Source organism: Diceros bicornis, chromosome 25 (assembly GCF_020826845.1).
Source record: "Diceros bicornis minor isolate mBicDic1 chromosome 25, mDicBic1.mat.cur, whole genome shotgun sequence".
In the NCBI taxonomy this organism is placed as follows: domain Eukaryota; kingdom Metazoa; phylum Chordata; class Mammalia; order Perissodactyla; family Rhinocerotidae; genus Diceros; species Diceros bicornis.
This window is the reverse complement of record NC_080764.1, coordinates 3896949-3923203: the sequence shown is the minus strand read 5'-3', so window position 1 is coordinate 3923203 and position 26255 is coordinate 3896949. Positions and strand designations below refer to the sequence as shown.

General features: G+C 58.8%; 1 protein-coding gene across 1 annotated transcript in view; it reads left to right on the top strand.

The window, feature by feature from the left end:
* Positions 1-26255, top strand: part of GRAMD4 (GRAM domain containing 4) — an 82769-nt gene that overhangs the window by 45002 nt on the left and 11512 nt on the right. The window contains exons 4-8 of the mRNA XM_058568132.1: positions 15713-15833; positions 22281-22342; positions 24595-24727; positions 25218-25243; positions 25820-25911. Coding sequence (XP_058424115.1) covers positions 15713-15833; positions 22281-22342; positions 24595-24727; positions 25218-25243; positions 25820-25911 — 434 coding nt within the window. The remainder of the gene's footprint in view (positions 1-15712; positions 15834-22280; positions 22343-24594; positions 24728-25217; positions 25244-25819; positions 25912-26255) is intronic.

Genomic DNA, 26255 nt, shown 5'->3' with positions numbered 1-26255 from the left:
CATGTGACAGCATTTCCTTCCTTTTTTTTTTTTTTTTGTTGAGGAAGATTCACCCAGTGTTAATGTCTATGCCAATCTTGCTCTATTTTGTAAGTGAGTCGCCGGCACAGCATGGCCACTGCCAAGTGGTGTAGGTCCGTGCCCAAAACCCAACCCAGGCTGCCAAGGCAGAGCACTCCAAACTTAACCACTAGGCCATCGGGCCGGCCCCCAGGGTTTCCTTCCTTTTTAAGGCTGAATAATATTCCATTGTGTGTATAGACCACATTTTGCTTATCCATTCATGTGTTGATAGACACACGGGTTGCTTCCACCTTTTGGCTATTGTGAACAATGCTGTTGTGAATGTGGGTATACAAATATCTCTCCAAGTCCCTGCTCTCAAACCATGAGGTTTTGAGTTAACCTCATCAGACTTTTCTCTGAATCTTTCTCTCGTGCTGAAAATACTGGTTCTCAGTGAACAACACCAGCAGTTACTCATTTGTTTTATCCCACACTAACACATGCAACAGTCTCAGAATAAAATACCAGCACTACCACAATTTATGTTTGTTTCTAGTTCTCTGTCCTCAGAGTCTGTCCCTCTCAGGATGTAGTTAAATTGCTGTATTTTAAAGTCACCTGGAAGAGTCTTTTCCGTCTTTGTGTCTGCATCATCAACTCAATACACAGTTGAGTTCATTTGTTTCTTTTCACTTTAAATTTTTAGAGACTGCTTTTTTTTCTTTTAACTTTTTATTTTGACACAGTTTTAGACTTACAGGAAAGTTACGAGAATAGTACAAAGTCTCTGTATCCTTTCCAGCCAGGTTCTTCCCCAAAGATTGACATTTTACCACGTTTGTCTGTCTGTCTCTTGCTCTCCCATCCACCCATCTCTCCATCCAGCTGCCGTCCTTCCCTCCATCTATGTGTTTACTTTCTGACCTGTTTGATGGTCATCTGCGGACATGATGTCCCTTGAGCTCCCAATACTTCAGTGTATACTTCCTAAAAGCAAGGACGTTCTCTTATCTGACCGCAGGACAGTTATCAAGATGAGGAAATTAACGCTGATATGACACTGTTATCTAATCTAAGACCTTGTTCCTCTGTTTATCCCAGTAATGACCTTTTGTAGCAAAAGAAAGTCCCAGTCAAGTGTTATGCTGAGTTGTCATCCTCCTTAGTCTCCTGTAACCTGGAGCAGAAACTCCGACTTTCTCTGTGTTTCCCAACATTGATGCTCCTGAGAGGTGCAGGTCAGTTATTTGGTAGAATGCCCCTCCATCTGGGTTTGTCTGATGTTCCCTCATGATGAGAATGATGTTCCCTCATGATGAGAACCGTGTCGCAGGTGTGGAGCTGTGTCCTCAGTGCATCTATCAGGAGATCCCTGATGTCGTGTTGTCCCATTACATGTGTTGTAGAGAGTTCTTTTTAAAATTAAATTAAATCTACCTTTGTAGTTACCTAAAATTGTTTACATGGTTCCACAGTCAAGTATATTCAGAGAAATTGAATTTCTCTTCCTGTATCCCCCATTCCCTCTTCTCCTACAGATAACCATTGTCATTTAATTTTACAGTTTATCCTTCCATTGAAGTTTTTATAGAAGCAAATATATGTATTTATTCTTACCTTTCCCTTGAATAAATGCTAACACATTCTCACTTTCTCCACACTTACATTGTATCCTGGAGGTCCCTCCAGTGGTACTTAGAGATAGTCCCTGTTCCGTGGACCTTTGCTTCTGCTGTGTGGGTGTGATGTGGTTTAACCCACCTGTTCCCTGGTGAGGGGATTGCATTGCCTCCAGCCTGTCATGTAGGTACAGGTGGTTCTTATCAGGCTGTTTGCTCCTTGGGTGCGTGGGCTGTACTTATTTCTATACTGTGAGCATCTAGCGTGATGTCCTGGATCTTGTAGGAGCTCGGTGAATGGAGGAGTGAATTGCAGAAAAACCTGGTCAGAGTTCGAATTTGCACAGGAGAGCCTGTGCCTTCCTCCCCTGTCTCCTCCATCTCAGTACCCAGGGGAGTATAGTGTGTAAGAAAGGATATAATACTCTGGGGACCCACAGAGATGTTTTGGTTGCCGCTAAACCTGCATCCGTGTGCTGGTGTGGCCACCTTGCCTCTCTGGTCTGAGGGTGGCAGTGCTGACGTGGAGCGAGGAAGAACTTGGTCTGGACCTAGTGCTTGACTCAGACCAGTCAGTGGCTAGCTGTGGGCATTTAACCATCGGGGCTGAGCTCCCCCGTCTGTAGGACACGGAAGTGGTAAGTGTTAAAATTCCATTCAGTTATCTGTGGTGCTTTCTCTCAGAAAGCAGACAATTCTTCTTCGTGGAGAGGAGGAAATAGCGTGGTGTCCAGCGGCTTTCTTCAGTTATTAAATATTGAAGAGTACAAATGTTCCTGTGAGAAAGCGGCATAGGGTGAAGATGTGAAATTGAAATGCGTTCTGGCTCATGACTGGAGGCAGGATCCTAAATTTGTTAAAGAAGCACATAAATAAATTAAAAGCATCATACATTTTCATTTAGCCCGAAACGCATTTCCATTGTCACTGCTTTTTGAGCACAAGCGCACAATATTCCAGGGTGTCTGTGTGGCACTGTGCCTTTATGGATCTGTTGGGTGCAGGCTCTGGGAAGGGAGATTCTTCAGCATTGTGAGCTGCATGCACAGGCTCGACCCGAAAGCGACTTGGCATGGAGTTTGGATCCCGGAGGCAGATGCTTATGGGGCCTCAGGGGTCTGGGGCTCCCTGGTTGCTAGGCTGAGCCTGAGGCCCCCCACCCGTGTGTGGGTTCCATGTTGCCAAGCTGTTTCTTCTTCCCATGTTGGTGTGAAGGCCTGTGGACTCCTCTCTGGACGTGCTGGAGGGTGTTCCCCTCAGGTGGCACGCCCTGGGGTCTTGAGCCCTCAAGGAGGGGACTCCATCATCTCTGGGCCACCGACACCTGCACGGACATATGGGTTCCCCATGGACGTGGATGGACAGACAGTGGTGGTGGTTCCCGGAGAGCGTGACTCAGGGAGAGGGTGCCCTTTGCTCCTGAGCCCCTGGTGGTCCCAGAGACTCCCCTTCCTGCTTGGATGCCCAGTGTGTCAGCGTGGCCAACGTTACCCCACGGGAGGGCTTCTAGGAGAAAATGGTCAGGGAGGCGAACAGGAGTGCGGCCGTCTGCCTCCTGCGGACTGAAGGGCCTCCCTCTGGATGCTGAGACTTAACAGAGGGGCCCTGGAGGAAGGGAAGGTTCTGGGTGGCCAGTCTGGGTGATTCAGGGTAAGGGAGAACTTTCTCACCAGTGGAATCTTCTGAAAACAGAAAGGCTTGGGAGCTGCCTGTTGCCAGAGGTGTCCAGAAGAGGCCAGGCAGCTGTTTGAAGCCTGCTGGCAGCAGGGTTAGGTGCGGAGTTGATTGGATAGACCGCCCCTTTGGACGTGGGTCTGCAGATGTCCCTCTGGGGCTCGAGCTTTTTCTTTTTTTTTTTTAAACTCTGCTCCTCCTGCCTATTCGGCGATGTTCAGCTGAGAGGATAAATTCCCAGTGCCAGAGACTGGGTCGGACAGTTCTGCCCCCATAGTGATGTGCTTACTCAGTGGTTTTGCCCTCTCGTGAGGACGGCACGTGGCTGACCCAGGCAGTCAGGAAGGGAACAAGCAGATCAGATGAGCAGAGATGAAGAGAGAGATGAGACTGGATGTGCGGATCATATAGAGTTTATCTAGAAAAAAATGAAATTGGCCCCTAAGAAAATTACGTGTCTGACCCACCAGGCTGGCTCTGAATTCATATTCCATTGCCTGATGAGAGCCTGCTCTTTAATTATTCATCATGGATGTTCAGCCCTGCCTGCTCGCTGCCCAGGACAGACGAGCACAGAGGCGAGCTGACCCCACCAGGCAGTCAGCTCAGCGCCCAGCCGAGCGCCTGCCCCGTCCCTAAGTGCTTGGATGCAAGGAGAAGAGGGAGCAGGGCTGGGGGCTGGGCGCACATGCATTTCCTGGTTCAGTCCTGGGCCCAGGGCCCTGGAGCCCAGGCCTCGTGGTCAGATGCAGCACGCCATCTCTGCTGCAGTGGTCATCGGTTCCTGAAAATCGGCTGTTCTGAGCAAAAACACTGGCTGGGATCCTATCTCTTATGATTTTACATGCGGAAAACTTTAGTGTGCTGCGTGTTCACCCCAAACTCCCAATCAGTTTCCTAAAATGTACCTGAAACACAGTGATACGCCAGCATCTAAGCCACAGCCTATCTTGTTAGAAAGTAAAATGCCCCAAACAGTGCTGCTTCCTGATTACCCGTCAGTACAGTGGTTGGTCTTTTCCATCGTTCCATAAACATCACCTCTGCGTATATCAGCAGATAACACCGCAGTGAGGAAATGTGAGGGAAGAGATGCAGAGTTGACCATAGAAGGAGGCATTTCCTGTAATGAACTGTTTTCCCCAAGTGGAGGAGGTGGAGGGAGGGAGGGGGTCACAGCAGGCCGTCCTTCACTGGTTGCTGAAAGGGAAGCTGTGCCCTTGGCTCAGGACCTGATATCTGGTCCCTTTGGGGAGGGCGTGGCTCTGCCTTCTAGAAAGATCTGAGGTGATGGCGGGAGGGGTGATTTGGGCTGGGAGGCTGGAGGCCGGGAGAGTCCTGTCAGAGAGAGGTGAAGGGTTAGAGCCTGGGACTGGGCGGGGCCTCCAGGTGTGCCGTCCTCCCACCTGGCCAGGTGGTGGAAACAGCTTTTCAGTGGTCCCTGTGTTTGTGCGCCTGGCCGGTGGGAAGGAGTTTTATTTAAGGATTATCACTTGCTTTTTATTTTTGGCTGCGGCTGGGTCTGTTGAATTGTGTGCCAAGAGGACTCCTGCTCTCGACTTCTACTTTTACAGGTTTAAAAATAGCCTCGGAGCCTGTTCCTTCCTCCCCGTGCCTCCCCTGGGGGTGGGGCTGTGGCCCTTGCCGCCTGGGTGTGCAGTGGTCATGAGCCGAGGCCACCCCTCTGTCTCTGCCATGTCAGGGTGGCCCTGGGCCGATGGGGGTGCGCCTGGTGTCACCGAGCGACTTGCTGTCCCTGCCCTTCTCCTCACAGACTCGAGGAGGACGGCCAGCCCCTCGTGGGCGCGTGCTGTACCGGAGTGCTTTGCCACACGATACTGCTTTCCGTTTTCGGGGCTCCAGGGTGTAGCTCGTGTCACCTCGTCCCTCTGAGAATGGTGGCCAGCGTTCTCTGTAGAGCACGAGCGTCTTTCCTCATCTGGGTCCTGAAAGCTCCTACTAGAGCTGACCTGGCTTGTTGGGACCCCAGGCTGCGAGCTGGGGGAGCTTTGGATGAGAAAACCAAGCTCTAGAGAGTCAAGGCGCCACCTCTGTGGGTCAGAGGGTCCCTCTGGGCTCACAGTGCCTCCGGGCCACCCCTCGCCTGGTCACATTCTGTTGCCTGATGGCTCTTGTGGGAGGTGGGTGGGGGCAGGCGCGTCCCCCAGGGAGCCAGCCCTGCTTTCCCTCCAGTGCCGCCCACCCGGCAGCCTCGCTTGGCTCACGTGGGCGTCCTGTTGAGTGGAGCCCAGTGAGGGAATTCATGGATTTTGGTACAGACTTCTTTCTCCCGGTGCACCCTCGGATCTTAAGAGGTTTTGGGGGTTCTCACTCATTCCTTGGGCAGGCGTTGTGGCCCCCGGGCCTCCCACAGGCTTCCCTGCCACCCCCCGGCGGGCCCCAGCTGTCTGTGCCAGGTCAGCAGACGCCACGGAGCCCTCGGAGCCAGGCATGGGCGGCACCAGACCTTGAAAAGGAGCGAGTCATGGGGCTGGGAGCTGAGCCGTGTGACCCGGGCAAGCCCTCGACCTCTGATGCAGTGGCTCTCCCGCCCTGCATGTGACTTCATGGTCTGATGCGCCTGGGTGTGGCTCCTGCGCCTGGGGACCCCCACCTGTGACTGAGCCGCCAGCAGGTATGAAATAATGTGCGTCCTGGCCTAGCCTCCCTGCGAGGGGGCTGCCTGGGCCCATGAGGCAGGCTGGGCGCAGCCACCCCAAGACAGGCGCAGGGGGCTCAGGAGAGCAGCCCGAGAGCGTGCTATGATCGGGCCGTGCTTGTGGGAGGTCACCGGCTCCTGGCAAATGTGGGTGACTCCGGGATGTCCCCTCCAGTGGTACTTTTCGCCATGAGAGCGTAGAGAAGCTGGTGAGAGCTCTCGTGGTCAGGACTGCCACGTTCTGCCGTGCATGGGAGCATCGGTGGGGTCATGTGGCGAATCCTGCTTGAGTACATTTGGGGCATAGCAGAGGAGGGGGCCTGCCAGGCTCCCTGCACCCCCCCGAGGACCACTGGACCCACTAAAGGAGGCCCCTTCTTTGTTCTGTGACCTGCAGATTCCAGGGGCATTCCCAGGGACCGGGAGGCCGCCCTAGGCCAGGTGGAAGGAGGGGATCTTCCCTCCCTCCCGGGGCCATTGGATCCTCCGTGGACCCAGAGTATTGTCTCCAGGGGGAGCGTGGTGGGCAGAATCCTGGTCCCCAAAAGTATCCATGTCCAAATCGCCAAAACCTGTGAATCTGTCACCTTGATGGCAAGAGGGACTTTGCAGGTGTGACTGAGTTAAGGCTCTGAGATGGGGAACTATCCTGGATTATCCCAGGGGCCTAGTGTCATCACAAGGGTCTTCATGAAAGGGAGGTGGAGCCTCTGAGTCAAGGAAGAGGTGTGAGGACAGGGTCAGAGGTCGGAGTGATGTCATCGCTGGGGGGTAGGGTCACCAGCCAAGGAATGTGGTGCCTCTAGAAGCTGGAAAAGACCAGGAAATGGATTTGCTCCTAGAATCTCCAGAAGGAGCCAGCCCTGCTGACACCTTGATTTTAGCCCCGTGAGACCCATTTTGGACTTCTGACCGCTAGAACTGTTAAGGTAATAAATGTGAGTTGATTTAAGCCACTGTATCTGTGGTAATTTTTTTCAGCAGCAACAGGAAATTAATACAGGGCTATTTGAGGGGCTCCATTACCTGGCCCTGTGTGTGGCCTCGCCCCCCACCCCCACCCTGCAGGAGACTCGCAGCCCCCTAACCAATGGAGCAGGGAGTGCCTGTGGTCCAGGGCAGGCCGCCCTGGTGGGTGGGCATGGGCGCAGGCGCTGCTCTGCCTGGGCCGCCGTCGTGGTGTCTGTGGCAGCTCAGGACACGAGGTGGTCCCGTGCTGAGACCGAGGGCGCCCAGTGCTGCAGGAGCAGCTGATGTCCGGGGCCCAGGGCTCTGCAGAAAGGAGGCTGGGCAACTGCCGAAAAGGCCGTGATCTGGGCTCTGAGGTCGGAGGGCATCCCGGGGGCCGGGCAGCCTGAGCAGAGACCCAGCGGTCAGAGGCCAGCTGCCACAGGCCCCGGCAGCGCCCGGAGGACACGGGTCTTGCTGATTGGAGGCTACCTTTTGAATGGCCAGCTCAGCACTTTCCACTTAGCAGGAAGGCGGCCTTCCTTTTTCTTTTCTTACTCTGAGAGGAGAAGGAAATCGATGACAGGGGTTTGTATCCCCTTTGTCCTGCGGAAAGCAGCGGCTGTGCCGCGCCGCTGCCATTGACCTAAATATGTCGCCATTGGGAGGGAGCAGGCCCATAACATCCGCCCTTGTTGGGTCTAATCATCATTTCAGGCTTAGGGAGAGAGTCGCGGGGCCTTGTGGGGAGCCATTTGCTCAGAAAGGACTTATGGGAGAGAAATGGTCAGGAATGCTGCTTGGTTTTGTTTATTCAGCTCTCTTTGAGCCTCCAGGGAAGGAGGCACCAGAAGAGGCGGGAAGTCGCCTTGTGGCTTGGCGGGAACTGGTACGCGCGGGTTTGCCAGCCTGCATCCGGGCGTCCTTGTCTGTTTCTGCACAGCCTGCCCCGGGCGTGGCAGCTGTCCCCGCACTGGCCAGGAGAGGGCCCTGCCCTGCAGCCACTGGGGAGTGGGGGGCTTCGGGGGCTCCGGGAGGAGGAAGGAGTGTGCTGGTGTCGGTTCTGCAGACACCTGACCACAGGGAAGGCCCCGTAAAGTAAGGGGCTGGTGGAGGGGTTCAGGTACTGGGCTTCCTGCCCCTGGGAAGGTCAAGGCAGGGCCCAGGCGCCTTGTCAGGGAGGCCCAGGTTAAGAGGCGGCCCGAGGCCCCTTTGTCTCTGACACCCCTTGAGACTGTGAGCGTGTCTTGGCACTTCTCTGAGTAGGCACAGCGCATCCTGCAGGTCTTGGGAAGGGGTCTGTGTGTCCATGTGTGCTCACGTCCGGCCCCGGGGCCGGGTCGCCACGTGATGGAATGTGGCTGCACATTGACCTTTCACAGGTTAGTGATGTGGGGAAGGGAGTCGGGGGTGGCCGCACTAAGGAAAATGTGGTTTCCTGCTGGTGATGCCAGAGGAGCTGACGTGCCCAGTGTCTGTGAGCGGAAGAGGCGTCTGGGGCTTCCTTGACCTTCAGATGGAGCCGAGATCCAGGGAGGCGACTGGGGTGTGTGTGAGTGTGGGGGTTCAGACGAGCAGATGGGAAAGCACTAGAACACCCCAGCCTTGGCTCCCGGGAGCAAGGCTGTGGTAATGTGAAATCCCTCACCTCTGTGTCCCCACAAGAGCAGCCACTGTCCCCACGTGAAGCAGACGTGTGAGACGAAGAGCTCCCTGGCTCTGCGGATCCATCCGAGCCCGGTCCTTGTGAGGTGGGCTCGCAGAGCGGACACTGAAGGCCCCTGACCGAGGCAGTGGCCTCTTCCCCCGGCAGAGGGCTGTGCACCAGGAGTGTTGGGTTGACAGGTCTCTGCAGAGGCTCACTTGGAGGTTTATCTGCTTGCTCATCTAGTGAGCCTCTATTGAGCACCTGCTGTATGCCAGGCCCATTGTGGGAGGGGCCAGGCGGCTCAGAAGTGGGTCCTGTGGGAGGAGGTCAAGTGGCGCTCTGCAGGCCACTCCCACCAAGCCTCTCCACGTCCCACCAGGGCCCGGGCTCTCCCACTGCCAGTGGGTGCGAGTCCTCTTGGAGGAGGGGCCCCAGGGCCCCGCCTGCATCAGGACAGGAAACCCACCTCCTAAGGGGCCCAGGGTCCAGGAGGGAGCTTCCTCCGGGCTGGCCTCATGGGGCTGGTTCACACACGCAGTGTGCTCATGAGGATACCTGGATGCCCGCTCTGGGCAGGGTGTGGCTGCTTTGTCACGGCAGTGTGCCCACTTTCTCAGAGCCTGGTGCATAATACTTGCACGGTGAGTATTTCCTGATGAAGGTGTGTGCATGAAGGCGGCCTCTCGGCACATCTGGGCTTAGTGCGGGGCTGCGTGGAGGTTCCCATGGAGGCTGGGGCTCCTGGGCTGATGGCACATTGGGGCTGTGGACCCCCGATCGCCTGAGTCCCCCCTGTACCTCCCACAGGTGCCGTGTGGGCAAGGCCATCACAGGCGGGGACTCTCCCCAGGAACTCCAGTATGAGGCTGGGGGAGGCTGAGGCCTGAAACACAGGGCTGGCCTGCCCGCTGTGCAGGGTGCAGACGTCCTTCAGATGCTGGTGGCCTCGCACTGGGGCGCCGGCCAGCTGCTCACACTTGGCACTGTTGTTGAATTCCCACCAGGCCCGCCCCCCACTGGTGTCCTCTGTCCAGTTCACAGCCTGCCTCGGTGCGAGTGCCCTGCAGTTAGTACCTCTGCGCTGGTGGCTGGGTGTGCTGTGTGAGAACTTGCTGTGCGGTGCCCCTGTGCGTCCATTCGTCCCGTCTTTACTGGCTTCTCTTTGAGCCAGGCTGGGTCCTGGGGCTGTCACGGACAGTGAGGCAGAGGGTGTCCTCCCTCTGGGGCTGCTGGGGGCCGTGGGCCTGCATCAGGGGACGCTGCAGATGAATGTAGACTTAGGGACGTAGCGTGTTTACCAGGGGCCATATTTGCTGAGCCCTTCTCTGTGACTTTGCATCACCTCTAGGAGTCTCTCCCAGCACCCTGAGGAGGACCCATGTTGTCCCCAACAGGAAAGAACAAGACCCATGAGAGAAAATGACAAAAGGCCACTTTAGACGGTGGGGGAGTGTTGGAGAGGTCACTGAGGGGAAATGGCATCTGAATCAGGACTGAGAGGTTGAGGGGCACCAACACATGCAAAGGTCCTGGGGCAGAATCAGACTGTGGGTGTTGGAAAACCTAAGAGAAAGTCCCTGTGGCTTGAACCCAAAGAGCAAAGACAAGGGGAGAAGCAGAGGGAGATAAAGCTGGTGAGGTGGGGTGGGGGCCTTGGGTTGGAAGGACTCGCCAAGTGGTTGGATTGGGGAAGCCCCTGCCAAGTTTTAAGCAGGACAGCGTCAAGTTCTGACTTACGCTCTCAGGGGAGCCTCTGACTGCTGTTTGGAGCCACGTTGGAGGATGTGGGAGGAGTTGGGGGCCAGTTAGGAACCCGGGTGGGAGCCGAGATGAGCAGAATGGTGGATTTGGGGTGCTTGGAGAAAGAATCCTGAGGGGTGTGGTGAGGGCGAGGAGGGTGTCGGGCGCAGCTCCCTTGGTGGGACTGGGGCTGAGCCCTGGCTTCCCGCAGGCCTGGAGCAGGCTCTCTGCGCACCTGTTACCCGCCTCCCTGGGCGCTCGTCACTTGTTGCCTGGCTGAGCTGGACTCTGCTTCTAACTCAGAAGTGTCCCTCAGGCCCTACGCAGAGGCCACCCCCTCCTCTCTGACCTCCCTTTACAGAGCCTGTTCTGTGCCCTGCGGGAGGCACTGAGTTCACTGGGCCAGGAGGCCATGGTCCCCGGAGAAACGTAGCCGTGTGAGGGCCACACAGCTTCCCTGGGACTGAGGGTGTCTCTGGAGGGAACTGTGGTTAACAGAAGCCAGGCGAGGTGGCTGCCTGTGGTGTTGGCCTGTGTCCTCCCGGCCCCCTTGTCTTCTCCCGGGGGGTCTTGGCAGGCGGGGCGTGGAGGGAGTTAGCAGGGCACTGAAGGATGCTGAGACGCAGGTGCCTGGAGCGTGGGGGTCCCAGCAGGCGAGGACGCACTGGAGGGCTCCGAGCAGTCCGGGTGTTCGCTCAGAGAAGGGATCCGGCACTCAGCAAACCCAGTGTTTTTCCCTGGTTAGTGACAAAATCCAGCAAGTCACTAACCCCCCAAGTGAAAAGTGGAGCCAGGGACCTGTGGTCACCTCTCCTTTCCCCTCAGCACCCGCTGAGTCAGGAGGGTCCTCTGACCTTCGGCCTCCCCCAGTCCACCCCTGTGCTCTGTCTGGACGAGGCGCCCTGCCGTTCACGACACCTGTTTCTGCAGCCGGTCTGTGCCTGGGGCTGTTGTACTGACCTTGGCCTGAATTTCGGGGTCTTGCGCTCGGCCCTGTGTCCCAAGATCTGGCGAGGTGGCCAGGGCAGGAAAGGAAGCTGCTGGGTTGCCCTGAGCACCTCCTCCCCAGAAAGAAGGTTCTAGGCCAGCGAGGGTCTCACCATGACGGGCAGCGAGGGGCAGTAGAGGCCTGCCTCCAGCCCTGGCTGCTGGTCAGACCTCAAGGGAGCCCTGGCTCTCACCGGGCTCCACTCTTCACCCCTGACTTGGGTGAATTTTGGGGTCACATGCCTAGGTCTCTGGGATGCCTCTCGGGACTCGTGGCTTTTCCTGTGGAACTTCCATTTTGCAAGATCTCAGGCTGTCACCCTGTGATCGGGGTGGTCTGTGATCCATCACCTGCACGGCGGCCACCATAGACCACCCACAGAGCCAGCTTCTGAGTCGAGACAGTACAGTGATGACCCTCGGCCGGGTCCTGGAACCCGCTGCTGCCCCGTAAACCAGCCTTGGTCCCACCTGGGCAGGCCAGTGACCCTGCCTGGGGCCATCTGCCAACTTCCTGGGCCTGGCGGGTGTTGTCCTTCCATCACAGTCGTCAGAGTTCACGGCACTCTGTCTGGGGGGCTGCTCCATCTGCTGCCCCGTGTTTTCTCTGTGGCTGTGGAAAAGGCCCTCTTGGAAATAGCTGCTGGGGGCCGTGGGCTGGGCATCCTGAGCGCCGGCCCGACACTTGCTGAGGCCCCCTGCACTGTGAACGCCTTGGGGCACGGAGCTGGATCTGCCGTAGCTCTCGGAGCCCAGGAGCCTGCAGGGTGAGGTGGCCCCCGTGCTCGCAGGTGCTGTTGAGAACTCCATAAGTCACGCCCTGCCAAGTGCTCAGGAGCCAGCGCTCAGGAGCCAGCGCTCACTAGCGTTAGCTGTTGTCATTGTCACTGAGTGGCTCCGGGTCTTGGAGGAGAAGCACAATGTCTGAAGGCGGCAGCTGGACCCCAGGTGGGGGTCATGAAGCACAGGCACTAGGTGGGAGGGTGCAGCCCTGCCCCATAGTGGTCCGTGTTGTCCCTTGCCCACGGCCATCTCGGGGCCCCTGACAGGCTCCCCCTCCTGCCTGGACACTCCTCCCCTGATGTCCAGGGGGCTCAATTCTTCTCCTCACGTTCCCCAGAGCGCCCCAGGCCCTTACTCTCTAATTGGCGGGTTATAATCCTGCTGCCTGGGGGTGGTCTGGCTCTGCAGCAGGACCACCACTCCGCTGCCTCGTGGTGTTTCAGATCATGACCTTGGGCCTCCTGCACGGCTGCCAATGCTGTCCAGGTGTGTGTATGCACGGTGGGTGGTGCACACTCCTTCTTCCACGGAGGGGAGAGGACAGTTCTTTCCTGTGCGCTCTTCTCCCCGTCGTCCCTGCAGGCCACAGCCTGGCTGGGCCTCCCTACCCCACATTCAGGGCCCAGGGAGGAGGAGAGCTGGAGTCTCCGCCCTGGATCAGGGCGGAGCTCTGAAGTGTCCGTGTCTACAGTGAAACTGTAAGATGTGCATCAGGCTGGATTGAGGGCATATCCAGAGCCTGCCCCTTCATTGCTTCAAAGCTCGCTTCTTCTAAAAATACCTGGGGTCTGCTTTGGGGGAGACCCAAGAAGTGCAGAATTAGAGGCTGGCCCGTGGCGTAGTGGTTAAGTTCGGCACGCTTTACTTCGTCAGCCCAGGTTTGGATCTCGGGCCTGGACCTATGCCAATCGTCAGCCATGCTGTGGTGGCAACCCTTACAAAGTAGAGGAAGATTGGCACAGATGTTAGCTCAGAGCTAATCTTCCTTAGCAAAAAAAGAAAGAAAGAAATGCAGAATTAAACTGTGTACTAAGTGGGTTCTGGAACCTTCTTGCATGCCCTTCTCCTTCCTTCTGCTCTCTGTGCCCAGCCATCAGAGTCATGGCCCTCTGCAGTCCTGACACCTCCCCGTGCACAGCTCTCACCCAGGCCCCAGGCCTCACTAAGCTCAGGCTAGGCCTGGGAGGCCAGAGCCCAGGCTTAACCCAGGCGGTCTGTATTTTCACCGCAGTTCTCAGCCTGGGTGAGGCGAGATCCACCCTCAGGAGTGGGGGCTGGTTGCCCCCCATTCTCACCCTGGCTGCTGCATGTCTCTCTTGTGATGTGCGGCTGGTTTAGGTTATCTGGAACCTTCCTGCCAAAAGCCAGGTTGCTGGCCTGGGTTTGTCTCCCTGAGTGCAGTGAGGCCCTCTGGGGAGGGGGGAGCCAGGACCACCCCTCCAGGGCGTCAGGCCCTGCAGAGGTCGCATTGGACTCTGGTGCAGATTTCAGCCCAAGGGACGTGGCCGGGTCTGCTTCTTGGGAACAGAGTCAGAGGGGCAGGGCCACTTGCGGTGATTGCTGGTTCCTCTAATTCAGTTTGCTTATTAGTTCGAAGCCTTTAAGCTGTGCTTGTGGCACATAAAAACCACATGGAATAGCGGGTGTGTGCATGGATTCTGGAATGTGAGTCGCAGTGCAGGTGTCCTGCGAGGGGAGGCAACTGGCCAGGGCAACGTGGGGACACCCAGGAAAGCCTGAAGCTGGGCAGCTGGTTTGTCTGCACAGTGTCCTGGCCAAGAGCCTGGGCTTGGAGCCAGACCGTCTGAGTTCATGCTCTGTCATGGACTGAAGGTTTCGTCCCAGCAAAGTTCCTGTGTTGAAGCCCTCACTCCCATTGTGGTGGGGTTAGGAAGTGGGGCCTTTGGGAGGTGATTAGGGTCAGGTGGGGCTCCACGATGGAATTAGTGTCCTTATAAGAGGAAGAGAGGCCAGAGCACTGTCTGCAAGCCAAGAAGAGGGTCTTCATAAGGAACCCCTCAGCTGGCATCTTGATCTCAAACTTGCAGCCTCCGGAACCATGAGAAATAAATGTCTCTTGTGTAGGCCACCCAGTCTATGGTATTTTGTTATGGCAGCCTGAGCAGACGAAGACACACCCCATCTTCATTATACACAGTCTCAAAAAAGGGAGGCCTCATCTGTGCATAGAAGTCCAGCTGATGAAGTCCAGGTGGTGGGGGCGGGACACAGAATGGCAGGTGGAAGGGAGCAGTGGGGGGCTTCTGTGGGGCCTGAAATGTGCTGTCTCCAGGTCTGGGTGTCGATCGCACAGGTGTCCAGTTTGTGCAGATGCAGTGCGATATACACGTAGGATCTGTGCACCCGTGTGTGCTCCACTCTGTGAGTTTCCTGTTGCTGCCATAACAAATTTCCATACACTGCATGGCTTCAAATAGCACGTTCATTCTCTTACAGTTCTGGAGGCCAGAAGTCCAAAATGAGCCACAGGGCCCAAGTCACGGGTCAGCAGGGCTGTGTTCTTTCTGGGGGCTCTAGGGGAGAATCTGTGTCCTTGACTTTTCCAGCTTCTGGATGCTGCCTGCGTTCCTTGGCTCCTGCTCCCTTCCTCCATCTTCAAAGTCAGCAGCGTGGCGTCTCCCAGTCTCTCTCCTCTCTCTGACCTCTGACCCTCCTGCCTGCTCTTACAAGTGTGCATAATTGAGATTAGGTTGGGCCCACCTGGATAATCCGGATAATCCAGGATACTCTCCCGTCTCAAGAGCCTTAACTTAATGACTTCTGCAGAGTCCCTTTGTCCGTGAAGGTGACATAGTCACTGGTTCCAGGGATTAGGATGTGGACGTCTTTGGGGGCCATTACTCAGTTTACCACACACTCCAGTTAAAACAACAACTGCTCGGCATTGGCTTTCATCACTCCTGGAATAAATGTGAGGTCCTCATTCTGGCTTCCAGGGCTCTGCACGCCCCTTCTCCCAGTCCCCCATCTCATCTGTGACTCCTCCCCCAGCTCCACAGGCCCCTTCCAGCCTCAGGGCCTTTGCAAGGCTCTGCCTGCCCCCTGCTCTTCCCTCAGGGGTCCGTGGCCTCTCTCTCCATCTCATCCGGGTCCTGACTCAGATCGCACCTTCTTGGTGAGGCTTCTCACGAGCACCCCGCTCATCCTCCCGCTGTGCTGTTCTCCGGCCATCAGCTCCCCAGGTGGCAGGAGCTGTCTGTCTGCCCTGGCAGCGCAGGGGCTTTGCTCTGTGGCTCGGGCCGCCCAGAACCGCGTCTGGTACGTGTGTGTCGGCGATGTTGGTGGGGTGACCGAGTGCTGCCAGTGTTCCTTCTCTGGGGCATCCCGTCGGTGCGGCGGTTTGGTGAGGTGCCTTTCGCGTGTCTGTTTTGCACCCGTTTTATTTAGTAAAGGAATCCTCAGCCTTGCTTCACCCCAGATCTTGCCCCACCATGTAAGAAGAGCCCCAGTTAGTAGTCCCACCTGCGAGTGTTCCCCCAAGAGGGGAGCAAGAGAGCTGCCATTGCCTGACATGCGCAGACGGGGCCCCTCGGTGCTCCGAAAATCAAGCCTTCCCTTGGCACCTCTGCAGTCGGAGGCGGCACAGTGGACCCAAGTGGTGGTCACCTGGCGTTCTCTCCCTCACAGAGGAGGAGCTCCGGAAGCTGCGGGAAGAAACCAACTCGGAGATGCTGCGGCAGGAGCTGGACCGGGAGCGGCAGCGGCGGATTGAGCTGGAGCAGAAGATCCAGGAAGTGCTGAAGGCCAGGTGAGGAGGTGCCCAGGGCAGGTGAGGAGGTGCCCAGGGCAGGTGAGGAGGTGCCCCAGGCTGGGTGAGGAGGTGCCCAGGCTGGGTGAGGAGGTGCCCAGGGCAGGTGAGGAGGTGCCCAGGGCAGGTGAGGAGGTGCCCCAGGCTGGGTGAGGAGGTGCCCAGGCTGGGTGAGGAGGTGCCCAGGGCAGGTGAGGAGGTGCCCCAGGCTGGGTGAGGAGGTGCCCAGGGCAGGTGAGGAGGTACCCAGGCTGGGTGAGGAGGTGCCCAGGGCAGGTGAGGAGGTGCCCAGGCTGGGTGAGGAGGTGCCCAGGCTGGGTGAGGAGGTGCCCAGGGCGGGTGAGGAGGTGCCCAGGCTGGGTGAGGAGGTGCCCAGGGCAGGTGAGGAGGTGCCCAGGGCAGGTGAGGAGGTGCCCAGGCTGGGTGAGGAGGTGCCCAGGGCGGGTGAGGAGGTGCCCAGACTGGGTGAGGAGGTGCCCAGGGCAGGTGAGGAGGTGCCCAGGCTGGGTGAGGAGGTGCCCAGGCTGGGTGAGGAGGTGCCCAGGGCAGGTGAGGAGGTGCCCAGGCTGGGTGAGGAGGTGCCCAGGCTGGGTGAGGAGGTGCCCAGGGCAGGTGAGGAGGTGCCCAGGCTGGGTGAGGAGGTGCCCAGGCTGGGTGAGGAGGTGCCCAGGGCAGGTGAGGAGGTGCCCAGGGCAGGTGAGGAGGTGCCCCAGGCTGGGTGAGGAGGTGCCCCAGGCTGGGTGAGGAGGTGCCCAGGGCAGGTGAGGAGGTGCCCCAGGCTGGGTGAGGAGGTGCCCAGGGCAGGTGAGGAGGTACCCAGGCTGGGTGAGGAGGTGCCCAGGGCAGGTGAGGAGGTGCCCAGGCTGGGTGAGGAGGTGCCCAGGCTGGGTGAGGAGGTGCCCAGGGCGGGTGAGGAGGTGCCCAGGCTGGGTGAGGAGGTGCCCAGGGCAGGTGAGGAGGTGCCCAGGGCAGGTGAGGAGGTGCCCAGGCTGGGTGAGGAGGTGCCCAGGGCGGGTGAGGAGGTGCCCAGACTGGGTGAGGAGGTGCCCAGGGCAGGTGAGGAGGTGCCCAGGCTGGGTGAGGAGGTGCCCAGGCTGGGTGAGGAGGTGCCCAGGCTGGGTGAGGAGGTGCCCAGGGCGGGTGAGGAGGTGCCCAGACTGGGTGAGGAGGTGCCCAGGGCAGGTGAGGAGGTGCCCAGGCTGGGTGAGGAGGTGCCCAGGCTGGGTGAGGAGGTGCCCAGGGCAGGTGAGGAGGAGCTGAAGACCAAGTCACACCGTCACCCAGCCAGCATTCCCCTCTTGGTGGGCAGGGGTCCCCAGAGCTGAGCCCTGCTCAGAATCCCGAGTGGCCCAGCCCTGTGAGCCAGCAGGCCTAGCCCCCAGTGCTGTGGCTCCTGCTGGCCTCCACGTCTGCTCTCCTCCAGGTGGACGGGGCTGTCTCAGTCCTTCCCGGGAGGGCTGCTGTCCTTCACCTGCCCTTCCCCCGCCCCCTCTTCTTCCTCTGGTCTCGGGGGCAATCTCACATCTAGTCACCCTCTGGACTCCTGGGCTGAAGGACCCAGTGATTGTGTTGACAGCAAGTGCCTTGGGCAGGGGGTCCTGGGAGCTGGGCCTCTGCTGGGTGGGGAGTGCCTCTCCCATCTCGAGGGTCTGAGGGTGAGCGGTGATTAGTCCTGCCTGTGCCCCTTGTGAGCTGGGGTCTTGGGAAATGGCCGCCTCCTGTGCCTGGGCCCCTCGTCTGGGAGATGGGGAGCACAAGTGCTCCTGTTACCCGGGAGTGACGGAGGAGGAAGTGTGGCCCAGCCCTGGGTGCAGAGCCCTGACCAGGAGGGGCCTGGCTGGGTTGGGGGCACTGAAGGGGAGTCAGAAGGGCCCCCAGGACCACTTCACGTCCCCCTAGTCTTGGCTAGTAGACGCCCCTGGCTCCTCACAGGACCTTCCTGGGACCCTGAGGCCCCGTCTACCCTATCTCTGTGCTTTTCTATACTCACTGGCCCTCTCCTCTGCCCTCCCCTGCCCCGCCGCCCACCCAGACACTTCCCGCCCCTGAGCCCCTGACAGGACTCTGATCACTCCTTCCTCCACCACCCCACTGCACACCTCAGGGTTTGACTGCCACAGACAGTCCCCTCGTCCCAGCAGGGTCTCTCCATCCTGGGGTGACAGGTGTCACCCCAGCTCCTGGAGGGGAGGACGTGGGCCCTGCTGGGGGTGGAGCCCCTGCACACTCCACTCCTCTGTCCCTGTGAGCTCGGGCCCTGCCTCACGGTGCCACCAGCAAGACGCGGGTCATTCCAGAGGGACATTTGAAGTTCTAAGAGCTGTGCTTTCCCTGTCCTGATAAAACCCCTACGAGGTTCCCTGACCCTCTCTCAGCACAGCGTCCAAGCCGGCAGCCTGGCAGACGAGGCCCGGGAGCTGAGGCTGCCAGCGTCTCCCTCCCCTCAGGCTCCTTTCCACCTCAACCCCTGCCCCCTCCCCTCTGGCCCTGCACCTCCCTGGCCTGAATGATCGACTCCGTCCGGCTTGGGAAGCTCGCTACCACCACTGGGACACCCCAGCCAGAATCGGCTTCTCGGTGGGGTAGATGAGTGTCATTGTTAGTGTCATCACCCCAGCTGGGGCTCTGAGGAAACCCACACCCCGGGTGACGTGCTGCATGGGGTTTAGTTGGAGGAAAGGAAATGCCTCCTGTGCTTCTCAGCCAGACACTGGCCTCCTCCAGGGTCCTGTCGGCCGGTCCTCAGCCCCGAGGAGCTGGTGGTGTTTGGTTCTCTTTGGAGGAAGGTCCTTTTATTCCCTGCTCTGCTGTGCATTTAGGACAACTCCTGTGTGCTCTGCGGCAGCCTTGAATTAAGGCCTCCCTGCCTGTCCCCGCAGGTCAGGGTGGCCTGTTCTGGAGTTCTCCAGGGCTCCTCATGGGGGCCTCGAGCTGGGTGGGGGAGGGAGTGACCCCGCTTTGCCATTCAGTCCTGGCTACAAAGCCGGCACCCTCCCAGACCAGAAATTGGTACACAGGCCTCAACCAGTACTTTACCTGGTGTCTACCCCTTCTGCATGAAAATCTGTAGACGTTCAAAGATTCAGTTATGTTTAATTATGCAGAGAGGCGCAGCCAGCTGCCTGACCTGGCATGGACACTGGGAGATCCAGGGACTGGCGCCATCCCCAGGCGCTTGGCCAGGTGTGAGGTGCCTCTTGTGTGTCGTAGTGCCCCCCCGCCTCCCCTACAGAACACGCTTCTGTCTGGTGCAGGTGTGCGTCTACGTCCAGCTGTGCCTGGAGGCCGTGCTTCCCCTGGTGGCGTCGGGCGGCGCTCGGCCTGAGCTGACCCCGTGTGCCTGCTCTCTTTGCAGGGTTCACGTCTTCTGTTTCCCACCCTCCTGCCCACCCCCAGCCCCACCCTAGGGGTTGTCCCTTCACCAAAACCCCTTGGGTGCCCAGCCCTCGGTCAGTTCTGAGGATGCAGAGGGACCGGTCTCCCATGGGTCTGCTTGGGGACCAGTGGGGGGGGAGGGTTACAGTAAAGGAACATCCAGGCCAGGACCAAGGAAGCTGAGGGGCCTGTGGAGCACCGAGGGGCCACTCGCCTGCTTTACCTGGGCATGGGGTGAGGAACCTGCTGGAAGCTGAGACCAGGGGGAGAGGTGCAGGGAGAAGCAGACTCCAGGCAGTGACCTCCTTTTTCCTGGTCATCCTGGTGCCCGTCTGGGGCAGGTGTGGGCTGTCCAGGGTGTAAGCACGTGGAGGGACCCCCTTCACACACCCTTGCACACACACACGCACATCACATGTGCACACACACACACCCTCCAAGCTGCAGATGAGCTACAGTCTTAAAACATGGTAATTATGTTTATACACACCTCGGATTTGGTTTTTAAGAAAGTTCCCAGAAAGTCGCCTTGGTTTAAGCTTGTTAAAGTGAAGGCCTTCTCCAGTTATAGGTCCAAAAGCAGTGTAGAAACACTGCCCTTTTTGACTTCTGTCAGTCAGTCTGTGGTCAGGAGCTGCCAGGGCCCCACCCTGAGTTTGCCTCTTAGGGGCACTCCTCCCACGTCAGGGGGTCCAGACGTGTGCATCCCGGTCGTATGCTGCACCCGCATGGGGTGTTGGGGCCTTGGCCAGGGGTGCCGTGTGTGGGAACAAAATGGACCCTGCTGAGTGTCTGCTGCCGCCAGCCCAGGTCGGGTTTGGCAGCAGAGTGGGCCTGACACCTGGCCCTGGCATCGCACTCCTTGATGGGCATCAGTGTCTCCCTGCGTCCTCAGGTCGTTGAGGATCTGGGAAAATCAGACTTCAAAAAAGCAGTTCAGGGCCGACCTGGTGGCACAAGTGGTTAAGTGCGCGCGCTCCGCTGCGGTGGCCTGGGGTTCGCCGGTTCGGATCCCGGGCGCACACCAACACACCACTTGTCAAGCCATGCTGTGGTGGCGTCCCGTGTAAAATAGAGGAAGATGGGCGTGGATGTTAGCCCAGAGCCAGTCATCCTCAGCAAAAAGAGGAGGATTGGCAGATGTTAGCTCAGGGCTGATCTTCCTCACACACACAAAAAAAAGTTCAGGCACTTTCCAGTCCGGACCTGTTTGATCGATCATTGAACGTCAACGTGGGTTGTTCAGAGAGATCTGAAGAGAGCCCAGTTGTTAGGATTACTAGCAGTGTCAGGGGCCCTTTCTCCTGAGTAAGTGAGGTCACGTGGCGTTTATGTTGCTCTGAGGCCACTCTGCTCACTTCCCACTTATCCGGATCCGTGAGTGGGGCAGCCTGTGGGAAGATTTAGGCTGGAATGTCCTGATACTCTGTGCCCTCTGTCTTCCTTTTAATTTTTAAAGTATTCATTGCAGTAGCACTGTGCTGTCAGTCTGTTTCCTGGGTCCCATGCATGGAACAGGCGGTTTCCATACTCCGTATTTGGTGTGACGTGGGGGTAAAAGTCCCTGCCACCTGGATCACCTGTGCCCGTGTCTCCAGCCTTCTTTCCCTGAAGGCAGCTTGTAGCCCATTAATATCTCAATACCCGTTTGTTTCTAGCAGGTAATTGTTAGACAGATCACACAGCCAATGACTGTGCAACATTATTAGATACAAACCAGACAGTAACAATCACAGCTCCTGGGAAGCCCTCTGGCCATCTGGACCCCGGGCCAACCCATGGCTTCGGCCAGGGCGTGTCCTTCAGGGCGGAGAGTCCTCGAGGTGCATGTCTGGGCCCGGGCTTCGGCGGTTTGTTAGTGCTTCCCGGGTGAGCTGCCTCTTCTGGAACCTCAGGCCCGTTCAGGGAACATCATGGTCCAGAGGCCTCGACTCCTGCCCAGGAACAGAGAGAACCTGGCCGGGGTCCTGCAGTCTTCTGTGTGCCCTGGGCTCCCCTCCTGTTCCCTGTAAATCCCCATTTTGGCATGGATGGTCATTCGGGCAGCCTGGCCGCAGGGAGGGGTGGCATGGAGGCCTGGCCTCCTCCTCCTCCTTGACGGTGGCTCCCTTCTCTGGGACTGCACCGCTCTCATGTCTTCCCCAGCCACTGCTTTGTGAGGTTGCAGTCCTCGCCCACCGCTAGCCCTGCTCGTCCCCTGTCCTGCTTGTTCTCCGTGTTTTCTGCCCCAGCACGACATAGCAGTGATGGGTTATAAGCCCCCACAACGCTGCCCCCCGCCAACCATCCAAGCTTTGCCTGGGGCACCACTTATCCCACATCCTGTGGTCCCTGCCTGATTGGGAACCCCAGAAACATTGTGGGGCGTCTGTAGCCCAGGCCAGTGCAGGGCAAGGCAGGTAGGTAGGCTGGCCAGGGCATGGGGACAGGGATATCACCCTGGGGGTGGGAGCCAGGCCAGCAGCTGGGGGCCAGCTCTGTCGGAGCCGGTGGCTGAAAGTCAGATCTATAATTAGGATCTGGCAGGTGGACATAAACTTCAGGAGGGGGCCCTGAGGCCAGGTGACTGCTGTGGTCAGGTGTGGCTGGGCTTCGTGGGCAGGAACCCAGGCAGGTGGCTGGCGCTGGCCGAGCGGGGACCTGGGCACAGCTGGCTGGGGTCAGGGGTCACCCAGCCTGTGGCTTTGCATGGTGCTTGCTAAATATGTATGTTGATCAGTATCATTTCATTAGCAGGTCACTTAATTAGTAGTATAAGAGCAATTTATTCTGAGCTTAACAATAAAATAAGCAAACGTGTTAAACTTAATAGGGAAGAAAAGAGTGGTATGTGTATGAGACACTATTTATTGGGTCATTAGGAAACAAAAAGCGTGCCCGTGACGTGTGCAGCACTGTGCTGCCCCCTCCCGTCATAAGAAGCGTTTGAGCGGTAAGGGTCCAGGGAGAGCCCGCTGGTTGGATCACTGTTGTGTACAGTACGGTTCCCTGTGAGCACTGGAACTTCGTGTAGCCCAGACTCACATCGAGTTTTGAAATAACAGAAGTCTTGCTTCTTCTCCCCTCTTTAAGAACCGAGGAGCAGTCAGCTCAGCAGCCTCCAAAAGGGCAGGCCCAGGTCAACAACGGAGCAGGTAGGCCCCGGCGGGTGGCCAGGGTGGGTAGTGGTGGTGGGTGTTGGTTCTGTTCCCGGGCACGTCTGCTCACATCTTGGGGTCCCCTCCCATCGGACATGGGTCAGTGTCTCTCATTGTGAATTGGTGCATCATCATAGAAGACACAAGCCATTCAACCAAAACGGGATTTTATTTTCTTGTAAAAATATGACATGGTATCTATGTCAGCCCTTCCCCACATAGAAGTAATGTTGTCACAGTGGCTACGTGGCCACTCACGTGGCGGCCTGTTTCCAGTGGTCGTCCCAACCAGGGGCTGAGTGGGCAGTGGCTGCGGCCGTGGTCGGGATGTGCCCCAGCCTTCCCCAGACCAGGACACAGAGCCCTTCTCTCTGTGCCTTTTCTTCCCGCCCTGAGCTCCTGTTCTTTATTTTACTCCATGCTTTGCACTCCCTAAAACTGTCGTTCAGAGGATGGCGGAGGAAACGGGATTTTCCACCCGATTCTCCAGGGGCTGATCCATGGTGGGCGCTGGCACACGTGTCTTCAGACCTGGGACCCATTCCCACAGGCTGACCAGTCCTGGGAAGCCCCCTGCCTGTACGGGTGGAGCTCAGAGAGTTACACTGGAAGAGCCTTAGGTTTAAGCCCTGCCTGGTATAAAGATGAGGAAACTGAGGCCCAGGAGGGAAGGCCTCTCTTGGGGGCACCTGCCAGATGGAGGCCCAGCTTGGACCAGAGTGGGGTCCTGACCCCCTCCCTCACCCAATTCAGGGCCTCGCCTGCCTTCCAGCGGGGAAGACAGCATATGTCCATTCCTGGGGCCCCCAGTGCTGGACTTGCAGGCAGGGCCACCAGGGAGAGGATTGGCTGCTGCATCCTGCGGGTCGTAGTCTCCTTGGGCCCTTGGGCTCCACGCTGGCAGCCCAGGTTCCAAGCCAGGAACTGCACAAGAGACCCCCAAGAACCCCGTGTGGCAATTGATGAGCCCCCTGCATGCATGGGAAGTGTCAGAGACGTGTGGGGTGGAAAGACCCCAACTCCGTGGGTCCCCATGGCCCCGTCCCCCACTTGAGGGCCTGTCCTCAAACCAAGGGCCATTCTGATAGCCGTGGTTCCTGGTGTGGTGGGCTGTGTGTGGGGGCTGGGGAGTGGGTGGAAGGAGGGAGGAGCCCCACCGAGTGCGGCCCTGGGGATGCGGGGGCTGGGGACAGGTGCTCTGCGTGGTGCTCTCCGGGGGTGGCATGGTGTTGGGCGGCAGGGGCTCAGGAGCACCCTGAAACCTGTCTGTCCAGGCAGCAGGCCTAACCTGGACCTGGGGGTCAGCAAACTACAGCCCCTGTTCCTTCTACGTTATTTTTTTAACTGTTTTTACATTTTTAAGTGGTTGGAGAAAACCAAAAGAATACGAATTTCACATTTTAGTGTCCATAAGTACGGTTTCGTGGGAAAACAGGCGTGCCCATGAGATTACGTTCTGTCCACGCTGCTTTCGAGCAATCAAGGGGGTTACAGCATTGACTAGTCTGCTGACCCCCGCCTAGACCCTCCCTAAAAACCCTGTCATACTCCAGTGAGGGTGCAAGAAGCCCCCAGGCCCTCCCCACCCTCCTCTGTGCTGGGTGGCCTCTGTGTGCACGAGCCTCGGCCCCCCTTGTCCTCTGACCAACCACCTCCACGCCATCCTCTCTCCTTAATTGTGGCGGGATAGCGCCCCCTGCAGGCAACTCCATGACCTGCCTTCTGAAGGGACAGACTGGTCTGCACAGATGTGCTCGCGTTCTGAGTCTGTGAAGTGGGTCCCTTTCTAAAGGTCTCGACCATGGGTGAGCAGAGGCCGCTTCACTTACTGGGCCCCCACCAGGCCACAGTCCCCGGCACACGCCCACTGGCCGCTCCGCAGGGTCCCGGGGAGTGAGTTCACCCACCCACTTCCCAGACAAACCAGTGTGCCCAGTAAGAGAGGGAGGGATGTGGACGCAGACCCTACGGCGGGCTGAGAGCCTTCCTGGATGGCACCTGCTGCTCGGGGGTTGATGTGACACGTGGAGACCCCATGTGGTCTGCATTGATGGTTCGCCTCATGGTGGCAGCGGGTCAGGCCCGGTGTCGGGGGGGCCGTGCCCTTCAGCGTTGGTTCCCGAGCTCTTAGGAAGCCCCAGCGTGTTGCAGCTGGGCCCACCCCTCGTGTCCCCCGCCCTGCTCCTGCGAGGCCCCCTGCGGGCCCACGTGTCTCACCGCCCCCTGGGGCGCCCGCCTTGTCCCCGCAGACCGCCGGAGCCAGGGGCTATGCCCCCGCGTCCAGAAGTGGTTCTACGAGAGGTTCGGGGAGTACGTGGAGGACTTCCGCTTCCAACCCGAGGAGAGCGCCGTGGAGACGGAGGAGCCGCTCAGCGCCCGCAGGTGGGCCCTCCCCGGGCTTCAGAGCCGGCCCGGCTCAGCGGGGCCTCGAGGGGGCGCTGTCCCCTCTCCCAGGCAGCTGGCCGGCCTCCCAGGGGGTCTCCTGGGGCAGGTTTCCACCATGGGCATTAGCACCACAGCCCCCACTCTCTGGTCTCATGCTTTGTGACAAACGTCGCGTGGAGACCAGGGCTTGGGGCCAGGTGCCCACAGCCTGTGCCTTCCTTGTGGGTCCCCGCCCTGGGGATTCTGAGGGCGCCCGATGGGCCAGGCCCCCCCCACTCTACAGGACTCGGGTTCTTGGGGCTGTGGGCTGATGAGGGATGGTCCATAGATGAGACCCTCTCGCCAGCTTAGGGAGCAGCAGTGAGGTCCCCACTGGCTGCTCCTGCCTCCCAGAGCCACTCCGTGATCCATGTGCAGCAGGTGCGGGCATCGGGGGCGGTGGCAGAGGTGCTTTGCAGCACTAACCTCTCTGTCCCCTCTCTCCTAGGTTGACGGAGAACATGAGGCGCCTGAGTGAGTATTTGCAGGCCGGCGACTGGGTGGGGCTGCCGAGCTGGGAGCGGGAGGGGCGGCCAGCTCAGGGGCTCTGCCATCTCCTGCTGAGCTGGGCTTCTTTCCAGAAAGGTGTTTTTCAAGAATTCCTCAGGAGGAAGGCTCCTGTTGGAAGTGTGTCCACGGCCCCCTAGTCAGTCTGGGTGAAAGACGATGCAGCCGCCTCTAGCCACCCTTCCCCGCAGCCACGCACAGATTCCCTCCAGGCCGGGAGCCTCAGCATTTGAGAGCAGAGGGGGGCTTTCCCTAGATACACGCAGGGGGTGGGAACCCCCCCGCTCCCCCTTCTCCTGTCTGCAGGACAGACGTGGGGGCTGCAGACGGCCGGCATCTCCCTGGGGGACAGGGGACAGTGAACAGCACCGGGAGTGCCAGGGAGCGCTGGCCGAGGGGTCAGGCGTGCCAGGAGCCTGCATCATTTGGGGTTGCTTGGCTCGTTTTGGTTCCCCATCAAGCTGGTGCGGCCAGCCTGACCTCCCAGGTGTGCCCGAGGACTGGGGAGCGCTGGCCTGACCCCTCGGCCTGTTCTGTCCCCAGAGCGCGGTGCCAAGCCTGTCACCAGCTTTGTGAAGAACCTCTCTGCCTTATCCGACTGGTACTCCGTCTACACATCCGCCATCGCCTTCACCGTGAGTGCTGCCTGCGGGGCGGGCGCCCTCCCTGAGGTTTCCCAAGGGACCCACCCCCTGCTGTGGGGGACAGCCCCAGGGACCTGCTCAGCCTCAGTTTCTCCATCTGTAAAGTGGGTGTAATGACGCGGGGTGTTGTTTCGAGAAACAGATGAGGGCATGGGTGTGGCCCAGGGCCGCCCGCAGGCTCCCTGTCTGCCCAGAGGCGTCCCCCACAGCAGCATTCACAGGAAGGGGCCTCTGGATGGGTCAGGAGAGGGCGGCGGGGAGTCTTATCTGCCTGTGTAGAACCCAGGGTCCCTCCCACCAGGTGTCGGAGGCTGGGCATGGCTCCTGGCCGGCGC